The sequence below is a fragment of the Sceloporus undulatus genome, chromosome 1 (genome assembly GCF_019175285.1).
Source record: "Sceloporus undulatus isolate JIND9_A2432 ecotype Alabama chromosome 1, SceUnd_v1.1, whole genome shotgun sequence".
Classification (NCBI taxonomy): domain Eukaryota; kingdom Metazoa; phylum Chordata; class Lepidosauria; order Squamata; family Phrynosomatidae; genus Sceloporus; species Sceloporus undulatus.
Window position 1 is genome coordinate 42867035 of NC_056522.1, and position 18148 is coordinate 42885182.

Here is an 18148-nt window from a genome sequence, read left to right on the forward strand (position 1 = left end):
CACTGAGGTGCATCTCCCAAGACATTTTCTGAAACTGAATTTGGTCCTTAGTTGAGGGTGGTTCCCCATTGTGCTCAATGAGAAAGAAGCTCCCCTAACCTTGCCAGATGCAAGCAGACTCCCTCTTCATGAGAAGGCAACACAGTTTGATTTTTATAGGACTTTTTCTTTTCTTTTTTAAAAGATAATACTGCCATCAATTTTCAGAGGAACTCTTGGGAGCTGAAACAGTACTGCTCATTTTCTCAGCAACTGAAACTGAGGAAAACCACGCTGAGAGAGCAAAAATAGCTTTTGGGAGCAAAAGAGGGCTATAATCATATATTGTCTACCCCAATCTACAGGGAGATATTAGAGGAAATCTAAGACATAGGGACACATAGTCCATGTTTTAAGAAAACAGGCCTACGTTGTGTGCCATAGATACACCTGTAATGGACTGGACTACATTGCTAGACAAATCACTGTGGAAAGTGTAAGAACCTGAAAACCACTGAGGGAGAATTTCAGCACAATCATTTGTGTTTTCTTTAGATGTTCCACAGCAAGTTGAAAACCCTGATGATACATACCTAACATGCACAAACTGGCCTTGGCAACACCTTTTGATCAAACAGCAGAATAGGCCCCATCCCTTACATGTGCTAGCAATAATTCTAAAACAATGTTTTAAGAGGGATTTTGATAGGTTCCAGGCAAAGTCTTTCCTTCCAAATTCTAGCAGCCAATTCATCTTTATCTTCAAAGAGCATTACTTGTGTGTGTATCTGGCTTGTAACATGCCAAAGCAAAGTGAATAACGCTCAAAGTTTCAACTAAAACTTGAATAACTAAAGTGGACAATAGTCTTTTCCTCCCCACTTGCCTGAGTGACCTGAAGGTCTTGCATATTGTATCCTCCTTGATAAATTTGGACATGGGCCATGAAGAATAAAAGAGATGGCATTCCAGTGTTTCCTTTTATTTATTAGGTTGTTCATTTTTTTCTGCATTCACATGTGTCAGGGTTTTTATCTGGAAACAATCAAATGTGAATTATCCTGTTTTTCCTGGAATGCAAGGTCATTTTGGTTCTGAAATTATTTTACCAAAATTAAGGCCATATTCAATCTTTTATAACATTCAGGACAATTCCAAAATCCTGCTTTTGAGATGATATATATATATATATATATATATATATATGAACTATTACAAAAGAATAGCTCACAATAAGACAAAGCAATTTTAACATGATTTCAGATTGCTTGGCTATTGTTCGTGCCAAATAAATGTTTCAGTCTGTTTAGGACAAGAGTGAGCAAAATGTGGCTTGCGGACAGCATGTGGCTCTTGGGACCCTGAGAAAGCCTCTCCAGCCCCTCCATTTTTAAAACTTTGGGGGCTGATTTTTGGATAATTTTTTGTCCCCAAATGAGCCAAAACTGCCTAAAAATGCTGTGTAAAGCTCCCCAAATCTTCCCAAAACACCAAACAAAATGGAATAAAGCAGTAAAAAAAAAAATCAGCCAAAATGGCAGTCGGAAGTGACAACATGTCACTTCAGGCACACTAAAATTCACTGCTGCAGATCACTGGATGGGTGGCTGGGAAGTAAAATAGCCCCCATTGACAGTGCAGTTGCTCAACCCTGATTTAGAAAAAGAAAGAAAAAAGATGTCTGTGTGACACATGGTATCCCAAGAAGGCTTGTGATTTTGGGATGGATTTAATATAGCACAGTTAGAATAGTCTTTTTGAGTATTTCATTGATTTAGAAATTACCTAAATGCTGTATCAAGCATCTTAATCTGGCTGCTTTTTTCTTAGAATCATAGAATGGAAGAGACCACAAGGACTATCAAGTTCAACCCAGGGATGTAGCCAGGGGGGGGGGGATCTGGGGGTCCGCCCCCCCTTCCATTAGAAAATGAATGGTGTGTGCTGCTGCGCCGCCGCACTCAAGCCCCATTATAATGGTGGCACTTAGTCTGGACCCCCCCTTCCTAAAATCCTAGCTACGTCCCTGTTCAACCCCCTGCCATGCAGGAACTCTCAGTCAAAGCATCCCCGACAGATGGCCACCCAGCCTCTGTTTAAAGACCTCTAAGGAAGGAGACACTGTTGAACAGCCTTTACTGTCAGGAAGTTCCTCCTAATGTTGAGGTGGAATCTCTTTTCCTACAGCTTGGATCCATTGTTCCTGGTCCTGTTCTCTGGAGCAGCAGAAAACAAGCTTGTTCCCTCCTCAATATGACATCCCTTCAAGTATTTAAACAGGGCTATCATATCACCTCTTAATCTTCTCTTCTCCAGACTAAACATCCCCACCTCCCTAAGGCGTTCCTCATAGGGCATGGTTTCAAGACCCTTCACCATTTTAGTCACCCACCTTTGGACACACTCCAGTTTCTCAATGTCCTTTTTGAATTGTGGTGCCCCGAACTGGACACAGTATTCCAGGTGGGGCCTGACCAAAGCAGAATAGAGTGGCACTATTGCTTCCTTTAATCTAAACACTATACCTCTATTGATGCAGCCTAAAATTGCATTGGCTTTTTTAGCTGCCGCATCACACTGTTGACTCACGTTCATCTTGTGGTCTACTTGGACTCCTAGGTCCCTTTCACGTGTAGTCTCGTTCAGCCAGGTGTCCCCCATCCTATATCTGTGCATTTTGTTTTTCTGCCCTAAGTGCAGTACCTTACATTTCTCTGTATTGAATTTCATTTTGTTAGCTTTGGCCCAGCTTTCTAGTCTATTAAGGTCATTTTGAATTTTGATCATGTCCTTTGGGGTATTAGCTACTCCTCCTAATTTGGTGTCATCTGCAAATTTGATAAGTATGCCCCCAGTTCTGTCATCCAAGTCATTGATAAAGATGTTGAATAACACTGGCCCCAGGACAGAACCCTTTGGGATGCCACTGGACACTTACCTCCAGGATGAAAAGGAGCCATTGTTGAGCACCCTTTGGGTTCGGCCAGTCAACCAATTACAAATCCATGTAGCAGTTGCCTTGTCTAGCCCACATTTTACAAGCTTGTTTGCAAGAATATCATGGGGAACTTTGTCAAAGGCCTTACTGAAATCAAGATATACTATATCTTTGGCATTACCTTCATCTATCAAGCTGGTAATTTTATTTAAAAAAAATCAGATTAGTCTGGCATGACTTGTTTTTCTGAAATCTATGTTGAGTTTTTGTGATTATGGCATTGCCTTCTAGATGTTCGCAGACTCTCTGTTTAATGATCTGCTCCAGAATCTTTCCTGGTATTGATGTCAGACTAATTGGACGATAATTGTTGGGATCCTCTTTTTTCCCCTTTTTGAAGATGGGGACAATGTTTTCCCCTCTCCAGTCTGCTGGGACTTCTCCTACTAGAGAAACCTGTGGTCTTGATTTGAGAATTGGCTGAATGTAAAAAAAAAATTGATTATTATTCTGTCTTCTCAAGCCAGACTGTGCACATCAAACAACATAGCTACATATATAGTGAATCATATCAAGCTTCATCCCCAGTTTAAATTCTCAGTTATGTATATGCAGCAAAGATTGTGCCCAGCTGAAAATGTCTTTTTCTATTAGACGGTTTTTAACTTTTTCTTTACTTTACTGTGTATGAAAAAATATTTGTTTGCTTATCTGAGAATTTATTTTCTTTTATCTTCATACTGTGTGTGAAATATTGTCTTCATCTTGTGATTTTCAGGTGTAAAATAGTCCTAGCTATTTTTTTAAATAAAAGAAGTAGTCATAGTAATATGTTTCAGGGGGAAAAGGTGCCTTATAGCACCTTGAACACTAACAGATTTATTTTCTAATCCTAGCCAAACATGTTGACTTTTTGAAATGTGTTTCAAATAAATCCACAAGCAGTAAATTTAGTCTCCAGAGTATGTTATCATTAAAATTGCATCTCATTAGCTCATCATTTGCATAACTTTTGGAAGAGCTATGAGCCAGCAATTGCTTCATTTAAATTCCTCTTCCTTAAATAGATACAAAGGAAAGAAAGCATTCAAAATCTGTAGGTTTTTTGTGGGTTTTCCGGGCTATGTGGCCAGAATTCTCTGAAGATGCCAGCCACAGATGCTGGCGAAACATCAGGAAGAAACTCTTCTAGAACATGGCCACATAGCCCGAAAAACCCACAAAAAACTATGGATGCCGGGCCATGAAAGCCTTCGACTTCACATTCAGAATTTGCACAATGAAGGATACAAAAAAACGGTAACCATATCTGAACTAGTATTAAAACTAGTACCAACATTTGGAAAAACATAAAATTGAACTAAATTTTAAGGGTAGTAGGAAGATTGTTCTATTGTTTTTATAGGCAATGAAACCACCATAGCAGTCATTTTGGTTTTATAATTCTGCATTGTATTATAACTCTACATGTCTTTCTTTACACAGATACGATCTCATTTTCAGTTTGGTGATCTCTGCCAGAGAACCACTGCTGCTTCATGCTGTCCCAGCTGGACATTAGGCAATTATATTGCCATTCTGAACAACAGATCATCCTGTCAAAAAATTATAGAGAGAGATGTTTCTCACACTCTGAAGCTGCTCCGTACATGTGCCAAATACTACTACAATGGGACTCTTGGGCCAGACTGCTGGGATATGGCAGCCAGGAGGAAGGACCAACTCAAGTGTACAAATGTGCCTCGTAAATGTACAAAGTACAATGCTGTTTACCAGATTCTCCACTACCTAGTGGACAAAGATTTTCTAAGCCCAAAGCCCATGGACTATGTATCACCAGCTTTAAAGTACAGCATGCTCTTTTCACCTACAGAAAAAGGGGAGAGCATGATGAAAATCTACTTGGATAACTTTGAGAACTGGAACTCTTCTGATGGGATCACGACCATCACAGGGATTGAGTTTGGAATCAAGCATAGTTTATTCCAAGATTATCTTTTAATGGATACAGTGTATCCTGCTATAGCCATTGTGATTGTTCTTTTAGTTATGTGTGTATATACCAAGTCCATGTTTATCACACTGATGACCATGTTTGCAATAATTAGTTCCTTGATTGTTTCTTACTTCCTCTACCGAGTAGTATTTAATTTTGAATTTTTCCCCTTTATGAACCTCACTGCACTGATTATTCTTGTTGGTATTGGAGCAGATGATGCTTTTGTTTTGTGTGATGTGTGGAACTACACAAAATTTGACAAGTCTCAAGCTGCAACTTCAGAGACAGTCAGCATCACATTGCAACATGCCGCCCTTTCTATGTTTGTCACCAGTTTCACCACCGCTGCTGCCTTTTATGCCAATTATGTCAGCAATATTACAGCAATCAGATGTTTTGGTGTTTATGCTGGCACCGCCATATTAGTGAATTATGTTCTAATGGTAACATGGTTACCTGCAGTTGTTGTGTTACATGAACGGTACCTATTCAATATATTTAGTTGCTTCAGAAAACCTCAGACAAGGGGCTACAGTAACAAAAGCTGCTGGACAGTGCTGTGCCAAATGTCCCGTAAGGCTGTTTTTGCAGGTTCAGAAGCATCAAGGATATTTTTTGAAAAAGTATTGCCATGCATTGTTATCAAGTTTCGCTATGTTTGGTTGGTCTGGTTCTTAGCCTTAACTGTTGGGGGTGCATATATAGTTTGCGTAAATCCAAAGATGAAGCTACCCTCACTGGAACTCTCAGAATTTCAAGTGTTTAGGTCTTCTCATCCTTTTGAACGCTATGATGCTGAGTTCAGAAAACTTTTTATGTTTGAACGTGTCCATCATGGAGAGGAGCTTCATATGCCCATAACTATTATCTGGGGGGTCTCTGCTGAGGACAATGGGGACCCCCTAAACCCTAAGAGCAAAGGAAAGCTAAAATTAGACAGCAACTTCAATATTGCAAGCCCAGATTCACAGCTGTGGATTTTGAAGTTTTGCCAGAAGCTAAGGAATCAGACATTTTATTATCAAACAGAAGAGCAGGACTTCACAAGCTGCTTTATTGAGACATTTAAGCAATGGATGGAAAATCAGGACTGCGATGAACCAGCTCTTTATCCTTGCTGCAGTCACTGGAACTTTCCCTACAAACAGGAGATTTTTGAGTTATGCATCAAAAGGGCCATTATGGAGCTTGAAAGAAGTACAGGGTACCATTTAGACAGCAAAACTCCCGGGCCTCGCTTTGACATAAATGATACCATCAGAGCGGTGGTACTGGAGTTCCAAAGCACCTACCTCTTCACCTTGGCATACGAGAAGATGCATCAGTTCTACAGAGAGGTGGATACCTGGATTTCACATGAGCTTAGTACTGCTCCTGAGGGTCTAAGCAGTGGTTGGTTTGTGAGTAATCTAGAGTTCTATGACCTCCAGGACAGTCTTTCTGATGGTACTTTGATTGCCATGGGTCTTTCAGTTGCTGTAGCATTCAGTGTAATGCTGCTTACAACTTGGAATATAATAATAAGTCTTTATGCAATAGTCTCAATCGCAGGAACTATCTTTGTTACTGTTGGATCTCTGGTTCTTCTGGGTTGGGAGCTAAATGTGTTAGAGTCTGTCACCATTTCTGTTGCTGTTGGCTTATCTGTTGACTTTGCAGTCCATTATGGAGTTGCTTACCGTTTAGCGCCTGATCCTGACAGAGAAGGAAAAGTAATCTTCTCCCTAAGTCGCATGGGCTCAGCAATTGCCATGGCTGCACTGACTACATTTGTAGCTGGAGCCATGATGATGCCTTCCACAGTTTTGGCATATACTCAGCTTGGCACCTTCATGATGCTTATAATGTGTATCAGCTGGGCTTTTGCAACCTTCTTCTTCCAGTGCATGTGCCGTTGCCTTGGGCCCCAGGGCACTTTTGGTCAGATCCCTTTGCCAAAAAGATTTCAGTGCAGTGCCTTTTCACAGGCGTTGTCAGGAAACAAAGGAGATGGGGAGCAAAACAAAGCCCAGCCAGTAAATAAATATCATTTGGACCCTAGAAGTCAAAAATCAGAACTGGATCATGAGCATGAGCATTATGAGTTAGAGCCTTTAGCATGCCAGACCAACAACTGCATTGGCTCAGAAAAGAGAGCCTTTGAAGAAACACACATCTGCTCTGAGCTCTTAAATGGTAGGCTTGCAAATGCCCATGCTCTTCCTCACTCAGTGTATAACAACAAACTGAACATGGCCACCAAAAGTGACTCTAACTCGGCCATGGCATCCTCTGGTGAGCAGGATCCCTCTTGTCAGCTGATGTGTCAAAACCAGCAGTGTATTTGTTCAGATGCATTTAAGGCTTTGGGCATGAAATGGAGTCCCCATTCATGTCAGCAGTTAAATGAAACTGTATGTTTTCACTCGTCTCCATCTGGAAACATGCCGATCCAGAATTCTTTGGTCCCCTTAAATGCCTTGCGTTGCTCTTCTGATGGTTACGTTAACACTGTCCAGCATGTTCTCAGCTGTAACTGTCTACAAGGCAGGTTAAAAAAACTACCAGTTCAGCATTCACTTTCTAGAAATATTTTTCTCCATTCAGTGCACCATTTACAATCCCGCAGTCTTCCCAACACCGAAGAGAACTTGAGAACTCTTCCAAAAGAGACAAATACTTCCCTATTTCTCTGCAGAAGTGCTGGTTCACTCATGAAACCGTGTTGTGAAACAGAAAAAAGCATGGACCAAAAGGGACTCTGTATTAACTGCAGAGGCAAATGTGATGTAAGGATCACTGAGGTAAATGGAAATGAAAATGGGATGTCTGCATCCAAGCAAAACAGAGAAGCTGAAGCAGAGGGCATCCCGGACGTGCCACAAGGTACTGCAGACAAGAAGTTTAATCAGAATGATATTAAAGGTACAGAAAGCAATACAGCGGCAGGGACTGGTTTTGAGTCTTGCCCTGAAAATTCACAGTATTGTAACAAACCCATAATAACCAAGTGCAATTCTGCTGAGTGTCATATGCCAAACACTGAAGCCCATGTGCCTGCTCTGTTAGCACACTCTGAACTTTCCAATGAAAGTTTGCTAATAAAAACGCTATAATTAATCTTAAACTTGGTGGTTCTGTCTTTCTTTTCAAAAAGATCTTATAGTACTAAAACCTGCTCAGATTGTCAAACAGAAAATATACTAAAGTTAACATTCTGGAATGAAAAACCTACTTTAAAACAAAAGTGAATGTTGTTAAGTTTTATTAACCTATTTCAAGTTGAATATACATTGCTCTCAGGAAAGTCAAATACCATTTAATTCACATCTTCTTATGTAGTTGCCAAAATCATTTAGGTTGTTATTCTCTACCGAGCAGAAAAATAAAGCATTTCAAATAGCCTGTCCCTGGGATTTTGGCAAGAGATGATATATCTGAGTTATGCCATTTTATTGCCTTATATTAATATTCTCTTACCGTTCTTTTATTTAATTTCTTAGGATCAGATAAAACTATCGCAGCGGGTAAGAAAGACGATAAAAGCAGTTTAAAAAAAATTACTGACAAAATAATTCTTTAGGAGTTTGTCCTTTTCACTACCAAACCTTCTTGCTCTTTATAGACAGTTTTAGGTATCATTCAGTGCCAGAGGGTGGTCCAGTCAGAATTGTGGGAGAGGTTTCCCCTGCTTCATCTACAAGCCACACAGGTATTGATTCCTGTCTAAAAAGCATTAGATGTTCATGATAGCACCAAAACACATTAAACTGTTAGTGTGCTGAAATTCTACAACGTTTAAGAAGTCAATCATAAACACAAATTATAGGAAACCTAAAAGTCATTGCTATCTTCTACAGCTCACAGAATAGTACCATAGTATCCAAAATTAGTTGGACATATATCCATTTTTGTACATTTTCTTTTGAATATTTTTTTCATTTTGCAGGCTACTCCCATTTTTTAATTTTCTGTCAATATTTTTAGGAAAGTGCACATTTCTCCTGTCATTTTGCCATAAATAAGCAGCATGGACCCCACCCCACCCCTCTGAATAACAATTAAAGGATTTTGTTGTTGTCTGCCTTCAGGTCGTTTCCAATTTATGGCTATGCTAATGCCTATCATGGTGTTTTCTTGGGAAGATTTATTCTTAGGCATTTTACATTTGCCTTTCTCTGAGGCTGAGAGAATGTGACTTTTCCAGGGTTACCCACTATATATTCATGGCTGAGCAGGCATTTGAACCCTAGTCTCCAGAGTCATAGTCCAGCACTCAAGATCAGTACACCATGCTGGCTCTCTAACTGAAGTAATAAAGTACCCACATTTGATGTGTGTGAAGAGATACCAAAGGCTCGTTCACCCCCTCCTCAATTATTTTAACACATGGTTTGTTTTTGAGGCACACGCTGCATGCCACAAACTATCCTGCTTGTATTTCTGTTTTATATCTTAGATTTTTTCAAAACACTCATACAAACTTTCTAATCTCTGATACAAATTTAAATCCGTGCTCATGTCATGGCATGTGATTTGTCCTGGTGGCGAAGTGGATTTTTAGGAAGAAAAGAGGATCTGTTTGGATTCCCTGGATGCAGTTGACAAGGGCACAAAGTCACCCTCCCTGCTTAATCTTCTATTTTGTGTGCAGCTATGAAGCACTGCCCCTGCTAACTCACCTTCCTCCTACAAAATTTTTCCTTCACAGAGTGGAGTTTTGTATCTGTATAATGTGACATACTGTTTTTAAAAAAGTGTAAAAGGTTATTGGTATGCTCTTTGTAGTTTCATGGGCAAAACAGCACCTGCTTTAGGAAGGAAGGAGACAACAAACCAGCCTTCTTTGAGAGGTTATTTTTTCTTTGCCTCCTGGAAGGACTCCCCTGTCTTCTCTCTTTTTCTGCCTTGCCTGGTGAAAGGGACAGTAAATTTTGTGTTGATCCTCCTCCAAGGCAGTCTGTTCCACTGTTGAATGGCACTTCCAGTCAATGGGTTTTCCTAATGTTTGAGTGCAATGCCTTCCAGTTGTAGTACTTTCTCTCTCTTCCCTCCCCTTCCCTCCCCGTCCCATCTTGCACCATTGCAATGAACTCCCCCCTTGCTTCTTGCACCACTCTCTTTCTCCTACTCCCTTTCTCTTTTCACTGTGTATCATCACAATGTGTCCCTCCCTTGCTCTTGCACATTGCCACTCACACACCCACTCTCCTTTCACTCTTTCCCTTGCCTCACTTTGTGTCCTCTTATGTTTTTGCCCTCCACCACTGACACGCACTGTCTCGTGTCTTCCCTACTGCTCCTTCCCTCACCTTTTATCTATCTTGGTATTTCCCACCTTTCAGTTTTAGTGGAGGACCCTAGGTTCCAGTCAGAAGACTAGCTTTTCCCTATCTACTTTCTTTACACCATGCATACTTTTATACTGTATATCAATATCCTATGTACCTTTATGTGTTTTTTCCCCTCTAATCAAAATAGCCCCAAACATTGCAACATTTCTGCATAGGAAAGTTGCTTAAGTTTTTATATAATTTTGGTTGCCCTTTTCTGCACCTTTTCCCAACTCTACATTCTTGTTTTAAATGCATTGGCCAAAAGTATCTACAATATTCCAGATGCATATTTGTATAAGGACAGTGTGATATTGGCTGTTTTTATTTCAGTTCCTTGTCTCATTAGGCCAATGTGGAATTTGCCCTTTTTACATTAGTCGCATATTGCATCGATATGTCATGCTGACATTTTCATTAAAAAGCATCAGTACCAATACAGATCCCCAAGGTACCCCACTGCTCACATCTTTCCGTTGTGAGAACTGACCACTTCTTCCTGCTGTTTACTTCCGGTTCTTTGACCAATTTTTGATCCAGAAGAGGATTCCATGCCTGCTTTGTTGTGGACTTTTAACAAAAGCATTTTGGATGTCAAGCTAAGCAATATCTACCAGATCATTTCCCTCCGCATGTTTATTGCCCAAGAGTAACTGCCCTCTGATTCACAGGCAGAATGCAGAAGTAAGTAAAAATGAACAGCAGTAACTGAAAGGGGGGAAACAAGTGGTGATTTCCTTCATAGATACAGATTAAATATTTGATTTTAACTAGCAAAGATTCTTGTTTAACTTTCTTTGACCTGTTTGACTTTTCATCAAAATGTACATGCTAAACTGTTAATCTGTGTTAAGATGTCTGTACTCCCAACCAATGATTGTTGACTAATACCAGTTAATTTCATGATTAAATGTTTGGACTTTTTTTTAAATTTTGCAATCCAAGAATATCTGGAGAGCTGCATAATTCTCTCCCCTGATGTAGGATATCTAGAAATTATGCCTTTTTGTCTTGATGCATTTAATCAGTCAATATAAGGTGATTAAACCCTCCTATAATACTATTATGAGTATGATTATTAATTTATATTCTGCCTCCCCCCCCCCTTAATAATGGGACTCAAAGCAGTTTAAATGATTAAAGCCAGTACAGATTAAAAACATAAAAAAATTGCACTAAATATTGTATATACATGTGTTGTTTGTTGTTGTTATTATTTTTTTAAAAAGCACAGCCTTGAAAGCCATTACAGTGTGTTCTTTAAAGTCTGATGGCATGAGACAACCATTCTAGTCTCGATGGGGGGAAGTTCCAAAGTCTGGAAGCAGCCACCAAGAAAGTGCTTTTCCTTGTAACCTGTAGTTAATTCTGTAGAGGAGTCATGTCCTTTTAAGATTTCTAGTTTACTAGTGCTCCCCAATATGTAGCAATGTCACACTATGCTACCCGGCTGATTTCATTTTGGAAAAGAAGCTAAAGGGCTGAAATCTAGAACATATTTCTGCTCTGAATGAGGCCCTCACATCAGCTTTCTGCTAAAATTGCTCCTTCCTGGCTGCTCTTTATCTCCAAAAGTACTGTTCAATTAGTCATTTAATAAAAGTTTCATATGAAGTGTAAACACTAGCAGATTGATAGACTGTTTTAAGTAATGTTCACAGTGAAGAAAGGGGGGGAAATTGCTGAACTTAAATAAGGGATCGTGATGTAATGTATATTTATAAAATTAATTTTAGCTGAGTTCTTGGCTGGTGAACAAAATAAAGCAGTATGTATGTTTTTGAAGCACAGCAATTTACAACCAAGTTGTGATCCTCTGTGTTCCTGCCAAGCTACATCTGCAAGCCAAATACACACACACACACTTGTATAAAAGCCACCCCTTATATTTTCACTCAGTTATTTTATAGTCCAAAAACAGCCTAATGCCACATATTTTAATTTTGACTAGAAAGAAACTAAATATGCACTTAGTTTATCCATTAGTACACTCTGCTTTTGCATTTCCACTTCTCTGCTGTTTGATCCTGCATTTGTTTCCAATATTTTGTAATTTAAAATACTTGTAAACCAAACTTTTGACAAATTGTGGCCATTATTCAGTGGGGTGGGTCTGCTGATGGCATTGCTACTGTCAACAAAATTGGGAGAGGGTAATTCTCACTGCAGCTCCTGCACATCCAAAAGTCTCATCTGGAGATCTAGAAAATCCTTCTGGTTTGGGGGTGATGCAGAGAACTGTTGAAGAGAAGAGAGGGAAGCAAAGTTCATGTTGTGGACAACATCAAATGTAGCCTTCAGCAGTAATGAATATACACACTGAGGGCAATTTTTAATAAACATGCCTTTTAATCCATAAAAACTAAAATGTTGGACAATGTGCTCAAATAATAGAATAAAAGGCAACCAAACTCAGCCAATCATCCTCACAATCGAAAGTTTAGATCCCAGATAAATGCATGCAGAGAAGTGAAGGTAGGGAATACATTATGCACTCTATACACTTTTTAAACATATTTTAATAAGTGTGATGCTAAAATAAGAGGATATGATCAAGATACTATCCAAGGTATTTAGCATCTCAAACTATTCTTACTAGAAAATGTTGACAAGCTGGAGAATGTCCAGAGGAGGGTGATCAAAATGGTGAAGGGCCTGGAAACCATGCCCTATGAGGAGTGACTTATGGAGCTAGGTAGGTTTAGCCTGGAGAAGAGAGCATTAAAAGGTGATACGATAGCCCTATTTAAATACTTGAAGGGATGTAATATTGAGGAGGGAGCCAACTTGTTTTCTGCTGTTCCAGAGAACAGGACATGGAGCAATGGATGCAAACTGCAGGAAAAGAGATTCCACCTCAACATTAGGAGGAACTTCCTGACAATAAGGGCTGATCCATAGTCAGTTGTACAATGTTTGTATTCACCCAGGGAGTGGTATAATGCAACTAATGTATCAGCTTAAATGGTGAATATAGACTTCTACTATGCAAGCATGATATAATATTTTAACCAACATCATACTTATGTACAACTAAGTCTGGATCCAACTTAATAAAAATCAATTGTCTAGATATAATCAGGATTAATAATAATAATAATAATAATAATAATAAAATTTATTTCTATACCGCTTTTCTGCAGTGATCAAAGTGGTGTACATAGTAAAATTATTAAAACAACATAAAATTAAAACCACATTACATTAATTACAATATACAATTAAAATCCAATTCATAGGTGTATGTAAGTGAGAGGGAGAAAGGGGATTAAAAACAGGCAACCCACCCCCCTAGCAGTCTAAGTTTATATACTGAACATGAATTTCCATTTCAATTCCTCCATCTACCCCTGGAAATTGAATTGGCATAAGCCAAGTTCTGTGCTGTCTAGGCATTTGGAAAGAGAGCTGAGAAACCTGTGTGGAGTAAAAATAAAATGATGCTTGGTCTAGAACCGAAACACAAATTTTGGTAATGGTGGCTGTGACTACGTTTACAGCTCTATTATTTTATAGAAGAACAAAGATACACTTGGAACATATTGCAAAGTGCTAAAGAACTCAGATAATATCTTTAGCATATCCTTGAATCTTAATACAACACCTAGCACATTTAATTTATGGACATCAAGCTACAGAAATTGGCTGTTGTAACTCTTTCATTAAACACTTCATTATTCTGACACATCCCAAAGAAAAGCATTCTAAATTTAGTTCGGCTGTTCTGCTATTGTGTGTAGGAGACATTAAAATAAAAACTCTAGCCAAATGTTTGTATACTTTCTTCTCTTTCCAGAATTCTCCACCCCCAGAATGATTCTTAACTCATCACTGGACATCTGGCACAAACTCCAACTTGCACTTGATTAAAGTAGAATGAGGATGTTCCCTTGAAAATACATTTGGAGAACATCTCATTCTGCCAGATGAAAACAGCAGTTGGGCCAAGAAAAACCAGCGTGTGTGCATAATATCCCATACAATATAGCTAAAAATACTTTTGAAAAACTCCAGTGTGCTTTAGTATTGAGTAATATTAATTGTAAGGAAAATAAACTCTGAATGTTTTCCACCTCTAGCACATCAATGTTTCCACTGTACTCACAAGAAGAGGTGAGCCTGTTTCTGGACCTTACAAACTCAACATTCAGAAGGAGTCTTGCAAGACCAAATGATTCTCTAGATTATGAAATGAATTGAACATTGAAAACATGTTGTGAGGATAAAGACTATTTTACAAACTCTTCTTTCTCTCCCATTTAGAACATTAATGTGCTCCTTTACCTGCATGCTAATGATACACAATTGGTAAGGCATATTTAAAATAAATATTTTTAAAATGAACCAAGTCATAGAAGTCTATCTGTATAGAAGATCTTTTTCTGACCCTTGCTACAAGTTGCTGTGTTGTCTTTATCAAACGCAGTGAGGGAGAAATACCTGCTGACCCATGAAAACTTGGCTCCTTGATATAACCTTGTGAAGTAAAGTGTACTACTCCATGTACTCTGCCAAATGAAGTCAGGTAGATAACAAGAACATGGGACCATATATACAAAATACCCCCTCCTTAAAAAAGAATTAAACAGTTTAAGGTTAAAATTACATGAGCAATTAAAACAATAATGGTAGGCAGAGTCATCAGATATATGTGGGGGTCACTACATAGCTGAGTTATTTATTCTGGGAAGGCCCACTTTAGTATGATCTGTGCAGCAAAGGTAATATGTGGGGACTAAATGTGCACTAATAGAAGTAACCCTAGAAGTGTGCCTTTTGGAGCAGGCCTTGTCATTCTTTAGGGGTTGTTTACTTTCAACTGAGTTTACTATTTGAAGTTCTCCAGCAAAGTACGTAATGTAATAGGACAGGGTGGATTCCCCACCTCCAACACAAAATTGAGAGTAACTACTGCTGTCCTTCTGGTGTTCTGCTCTACAATATCCATGAAGATTGGAATGGGTGGGAGTAGAATACTGATGTACTACATAGAGACTATAGAGCTACCTGTTCTTCCAAAAAAGACCTGCAGGATAACTGCGTAGTTAAAGCAGTTGGGTACCACTTTAATTGTTGCTTTAGTTTGTAGTTTGATGAGGGATTTCAAATTCTCCACTAGAGAGCTCTCATCTGCTCTCTTGATTTACAACACTAGAACTTTCCAAAAGTGAATACAAAGTACCTCACCACTCTGTAAATCTCAGAATTTTGTAGGATGGCGCCACTGCTGTAACTCTATATTGTAAGCATATTCAAGCATGCACAACAAGAGCAATTTTCTGTTATGTATATTTCTGATGTGCTACAATAGCCTTAATGTTTAGTGTACTGAAAGCTATACCTTAGAGACATTCCTTTTTATTACTACTCACAGAATCCTCCCAGGGAAGATGGCCAATAACCACACAGACTGGGAGATTTTGGTAGCTACAATCCCAAAATGTGGCCTTAACACCCTAAAGGCATCAGATTACTTCTGACCTTGGAAGCAGGGTCAAATTCTAAGTAGAATCATAGCATCATAGAGTTATGAGAGACCACAAAGACACAATCCAAGTACTCTCAACAGATGGCCATCCGGCCTCTGTTTATAAATCTCCAAAGAAAGAAACTCCACCACTCTCTTTCACTGTTGAACAGCTCCTACTGTCAGGAGGATCTTCCTAATGTTTAGGCAAAATCTCTTTTCCTGTAGTTTGAATCCATGCCAAACATACCCAGCTCCCTAAGCAACTCCTCATAGGGCATGGTTTCCAGAACATTTGCCATTTTGGTCACCCTCCTCAGGGTATATAGTCCAGCTTGTCCACATCCTGAACTATGATGCCCAGAACTAGACAAATTATTACAGGTGAGAGCTAACCAAAGCAGAATCAAATGGCACTATTATTTCCCTTGATCTAGACACTATACTCCTATTGATGCAGCCTAGACTTGCATAGCTTTCTTACACATTGCTGACTCAGCCTGTGGTCTACTAAGACTCCTAGATTACATATGCACATACTGCTGTCAAGCCAGGTTTCACCCATCCTATATCTCTGCATTACATTTTTACTGCCCAGGTGTAGTATCCTACATTTGTCCCTGTTGAAATTCATTTTGATAGTTTTGCCCCAGCTTTCTAATCTGTTAAAGTCATTTTGAATTCTGATCCTAAAATTATAGAATCACAGTGTTAGAAGAGCACCCCTGACAGATGGCCACCCAGCCTCTGTTTAAAAACCTCCAAAGGAGACCACCATTATCTAAGAGAGTGTGTTCCATATCTAACAGCTCTGACTGTCGGGAAGTTCTTCCTCACGTTGAGGTGGAATCTCTTTTCCCGTAGTTTGCATCCATTGCTCTGGGTTTTGTTCTCTGGAGCTGCAAAAAATGAACTTGTTCCATTTTCAGTATGACACCCATTCAAATATTTAAACAGGGCTATAATACCATTTCTTCTCCAGGATAAACACACCCAATTTCCTAAGTCACTACATGGTTTCTAGACAATTTGGTCATCCCTATCATGAAACACTTCAGCTTGTCTACATGCTTTTTGAATTGTGATGCTCAGAACTGGACACAATATCCCAGCATTCCTGTTCTCTGGGGTATTAGCAACCCTCCCAATTTAGTGTCCTCTGCAAATTTGATAAACATGCCCTCTATTCCATCATCCACGTCACTGATAAAGATGTTGAATAGTACTGGGCACAGGACAGAACCCTGTGGCATCTCACTAGTCACTTCTTTCCAGGACAAGGAAGAGCCATTGTTGAGTACACTTTGGGTTCTGTTGGTCAACCAATTACAAATCCACCTAACGGTCACTTTGCCTGCTATACATTTTACTAGCATTTTAGCAAGGATATCATGGGGAACCTTGAAACCAAGGCTGTAGGCGTATCCAGGACCAGCCACATAACACCTGTGCTTAAAGATCTCCACTGGCTGCCCATTCGCTTCCGAGCTCAATATAAGGCGTTGGTTATTACCTATAAAGCCCTAAATGGCTTGGGTCCAGGATTCCTAAAAGACCGCCTCTCCCCGTACAATCCGCCTCGCACCCTCAGAACATCTGGGCAGCAACTACTGAAGGTGCCTGGGGCTAGGCTAGCTTCCACTTCTAGAAGGGCCTTTACCACAGCTGCCCCAGCCCTTTGGAATACGCTGCCCATAGAGCTCCGCTCATCCACCACCCTGGCCCAATTTAGGAAGGATCTCAAAACCTTCCTATTTAAGCAGGCATTCCCCGACTAAATATCCTGTGGGCCTCCCTCCTCTTCCGTGGCCATGAGGATGGGCTATCGGGGCCTTTGCCATTGTTTTTAGATTGTATATTATTGATGTTGTATGCTTTTAACCTGTATTTGTTTGCACTTGTTGCATTATTGTATGCCGCCCTGATCTTTTTGGAAGGGCGGGATATAAATAAATTTTATTATTATTATTATTATTAGGTGTGCTACATCCACAGCATTCCCTTAATCTACTAAGCTTGTGACGGTATCAAAAAAAGAGATAAGATTAGTTTGACATGACTTGTTTTTGAGAACCCATGTTGACTTTTAGAAATCATGGCATTCCTTTATAAGTGTTTGTAGACTGTCTGTTTAATGTTTAATGATCTGCTCTAGAATCTTTCCTGGTATTGATGTCAGACTGACTGGGTGGTAATTATTTGGGTCCTCTTTTTTTTCCTTTTTGAAGTTGGAGATAACATCCCCCTCCTCTGCCTGGACCTCTCCTGTTCTCTAGGAATTCTCAAAGATTATTGCCAATAGTTCTGAGATTACTTCTACGAGTTCTTTTAATGCCTTTTGATGTAGTTCATTTGTCCCTGAAGACGTGCATTCATTTAGAATGGTCAAGCATTTCTGTGTTATTTCTTCACCTATTCTGTGCTGCATTTCACCTGCTGCATCATATGCTCCA

The 18148-nt window shown here is 39.5% G+C and overlaps 1 protein-coding gene across 3 annotated transcripts in view; it reads left to right on the plus strand.

Moving 5' to 3' along the window:
- DISP1 (dispatched RND transporter family member 1) overlaps positions 1–8025 on the plus strand; it is a 42268-nt gene extending 34243 nt beyond the window's left edge. For all 3 annotated transcript variants that reach the window (XM_042465464.1, XM_042465473.1, XM_042465483.1), the window contains one exon: positions 4403–8025. In XM_042465464.1, the coding sequence (XP_042321398.1) occupies positions 4403–8011 (3609 nt within the window). In that variant the 3' untranslated portion in view covers positions 8012–8025. The remainder of the gene's footprint in view (positions 1–4402) is intronic.
- Positions 8026–18148: the final 10123 nt, after the last annotated feature.